The sequence below is a fragment of the Cryptomeria japonica genome, chromosome 7, assembly GCF_030272615.1.
Source record: "Cryptomeria japonica chromosome 7, Sugi_1.0, whole genome shotgun sequence".
NCBI lineage: Eukaryota > Viridiplantae > Streptophyta > Pinopsida > Cupressales > Cupressaceae > Cryptomeria > Cryptomeria japonica.
The window spans coordinates 314,731,467-314,734,712 of NC_081411.1; the positions used below are offsets into that span (position 1 = coordinate 314,731,467).

Below are 3,246 nucleotides of genomic sequence, written 5' to 3' on the forward strand. Positions count from 1 at the left end.
TAGACATGTACTACGGTAGACGAATATTTACTGATATATTATAATTTAGTAATTCAAATATATTCTTCTGGTCTTTCTCTTTCTAGGATGTAAGCTTACCGTGAACTATAACGCCTTTATTGAATTATTAATTTAATAATTCAAAAATATTCTCTTTGCTCATCAAAATCCCTATCGTAGAGCAGATGAAAACACATGAACATTTCGATTTTAATTCATTTACAGAAAGCAACACCTATAAAGCCCATGCCAACACAGCACAGACATATCAATAGTAATAGCTTTTCTCCATAACAAGATATTGCTCCTAAATATAGACTCTATTCAGAGGGCATGATGTGTATGACAAGTCTTCCACCATTACTCCTGAAACAAATTCGTGTTCTTCATCCAGCGTTTACAGTTACATATGGAGCAGCCAGTAAAGACAGACACGGCCATGAACCAAATATGTATTCCACCACGGCCACGCTCCATGTCCGCTTATAATACCTATTCATGTCTGCAATAACTTTGTCTAAACACTTATTTTTTTTGACAATTTCACACATTTCCCCATACCATTCCACAGACTCGCCACTTTCCCGTCGTTCCCCAGGTGATTGTAAATGATTCCGCTCTCTCTCAGCAGTCGATCATCTTCGTCGGTGTCGATGATGCCGTTCATGAAATCCGTGTAGCGAATGAAACTGAGGTCACTGGGCACCACCGAAGCTTCGAAAGCCACAAGATTTCGGATAATCACTTCTGTGTTTGAGTCCAACCTCATGTTGGGCAGATAAAGAGTGGCACTCGTCTGATCGAAGGGAATTGTGGTAAGGTCTCCATCAGTGGAAAGGAACTTCACTCCCGCAGCATACAAATCGGCAACACACGGAACGGCCAGCTCGTCTCGTGTAGGTGGAGTCTCCACAGAGGCGCTTCCTTCACCTTCCTTCTCTGCTTCATTGGATCCAAAAAGAGAAGTTAAGGGTTCCTTAAACAGGCGCAGCACTGGCAGCTTGCCCAGAACAGACAGAAGGCGGAGGGGTAACTTTATCAGGAACTGGATTACCCTCTGTCTCAGCACACGCTTCCTGAATTCTCGAATGGGGCCGATTTCCAACTAACTAAAAACCTTCCATAGAGAGCTGTGTTCTTGTGCCACTTTTTCGATCGAGCGCAGGCCGCTGTTTGTCGTCATCGCCCTTCCCGATAAGATCACATTTCCAGGGAGAAATGAAAAGAGAGAAATAGAGCGCCTCCAGTATGTGACTCCTCTCTGTTATACGCAGCCTTGAACTATCGAGCACGTTGAACAAAAATGGAGAAAACTCTATACAAGCAGGTCTTACCAGAATGCAGAGCCTCTCTTCTGCCACGTCCTTTGAGCCCAGCTGGATCTCCAACAGCTTCTGCAAGAGAAACAGCGGCAACTGATTTTCCAGCATCGTCAGGTCTCTCATTATGGCATTGTGGGTAGCGCTTCTGCCGAATGGATCTAAACATTTTGGCGCTTGAATTCCTTCTGATGAATCTTGGTAAGTCCGCTTGCCCAAGAATTGCAAGCACTCGAGCACAAAGCAGGCGTCCAAAGCCATGAGCCATGCCAGCGCTTCGCCATTGTATTCGAGGTATTTGTGATAGCAGCTACGAATTCGGTGCTCGTAGTGTCGTACCTCCTTGACGATGGACTCGAACCTGTGGCCTTCAATTCTTTCCTGGAATGCCCCAGCAGTAGCGAGCTTGAATCTCTCTATTTCGTTCAGTTCGGATCTCCAGTGGTGATATGGCCCGATGGAAACACACTGCTGAGTGTATGCTTCCGGCTTAGCTGCCAACAAGTCCTTGGGCACATTGAACACACAGAGAGATAACTCTTCTTGTTCTTCCTCCTCTATCTGCAGATTATCCCTTACCTGAATAATCCAGCGATCTGGATCAATCTTTTCCTGAACTGCATTCTTAATACAACTCGTTACGAGTATCATCGCATTTATTAATAGTTGATTTTTTAAGAAAATATATAAATAAATATTCCATCTTTATCGTTCAAGTGGTAATCCTATCTCAAAACAAATCTCTTTATATCTTGAAAATAAATAAATATGTTTTTGTTAATATAGTTAAATATTGTTCATAAAGCAAATAGTAACAACAATTCAGATTTTTTAACTTATTTAATTGAGTATTAAAAAAATTATCCAAATACTTTAAAAAAAATAATGAAATACATTAAGCAGTTGTAATATAAAGATGTTTTATTATAATTTATATTTATTAATTTAATTTTTTTATTTACTATTAAAAATGAAATTATAAATCTCAAATTAATTAAGAATAGTAAACTCTTTCATCTAATTTAAGTCCCACAATTATAATTATAATATATTTGTTTATAGATTTGACGTTTTTTGCATATTATAGTGTCTTTAATATATGACCTTAAACTTTTCACTCTTGATCTTTAAAAATGTATTCACATTTAATATCTAAAAATAATGATTATTTAGAAATTTTTATGCTAGAAATAAGGATTACTAGCGTGGCATCTCTTTCTTAATATAATCTAAACATCAAAGAGACCAAAAAAATTATATAATATAATTATTCAACTATGTAACATCAAATGTATTATCATAATACAAATAATAAAAAAATTTGACATATGTATTCTATACCTACTATATCAAAAAAAGCTTTATTAAAAATTCACATCTACATTTTTATATAAAAAATTGAAATCAAGAAAAATTATTTGATATATATATATAGATAAATAATCATTTATTAATATTTTATATTAAGATAAAAATATTTCCTCACTAAAATATTTATTTATTTCCCTTAAATAATCCAAAAGATGCAAACTAAAAGATATTACATCGTGAAACTATAATTTTATATTTTCATATAACAAGATCATGTTGCAACCCTTATTGAAACCAAGCAGAGAATGTATAGATATTCTCAGCTTCTGTTGTTTGTCTTTTAGTATTGCTTGTTAAATTCCAAAAAATTTGTTGTTCCATTCTTATAGACGTGCTCCATATTTTGGTCGTTGGAATTTTGAGTACAGAGATGTTTGCATTTATTAAAATTGACCACCACAACCCTTTTTCCATTGCTGTATTTTCTTAGTCAAACAGCGGAATGTAAAAGTAATCCGCTACAGGCTGATAGGCTCATATAACTGTTGTAATAGTAATCGGCTATAGGCTCATATAACTGTTGTACGGGACGCTGTATAAGCACTGCGAGCAGTAT

General features: G+C 36.1%; 1 protein-coding gene across 1 annotated transcript; it reads right to left on the bottom strand.

The window, feature by feature from the left end:
* Window positions 1-386: 386 nt before the first annotated feature.
* Window positions 387-1,970, bottom strand: LOC131057052 (putative UPF0481 protein At3g02645). Its single transcript, XM_057991245.2, has 3 exons — window positions 1,118-1,970; window positions 562-993; window positions 387-502 (listed from the first exon to the last, which is right to left on the bottom strand). Exons 1-3 carry the CDS (start codon window positions 1,968-1,970, stop codon window positions 387-389), a joined length of 1,401 nt encoding a protein of 466 aa, XP_057847228.2.
* Window positions 1,971-3,246: the final 1,276 nt, after the last annotated feature.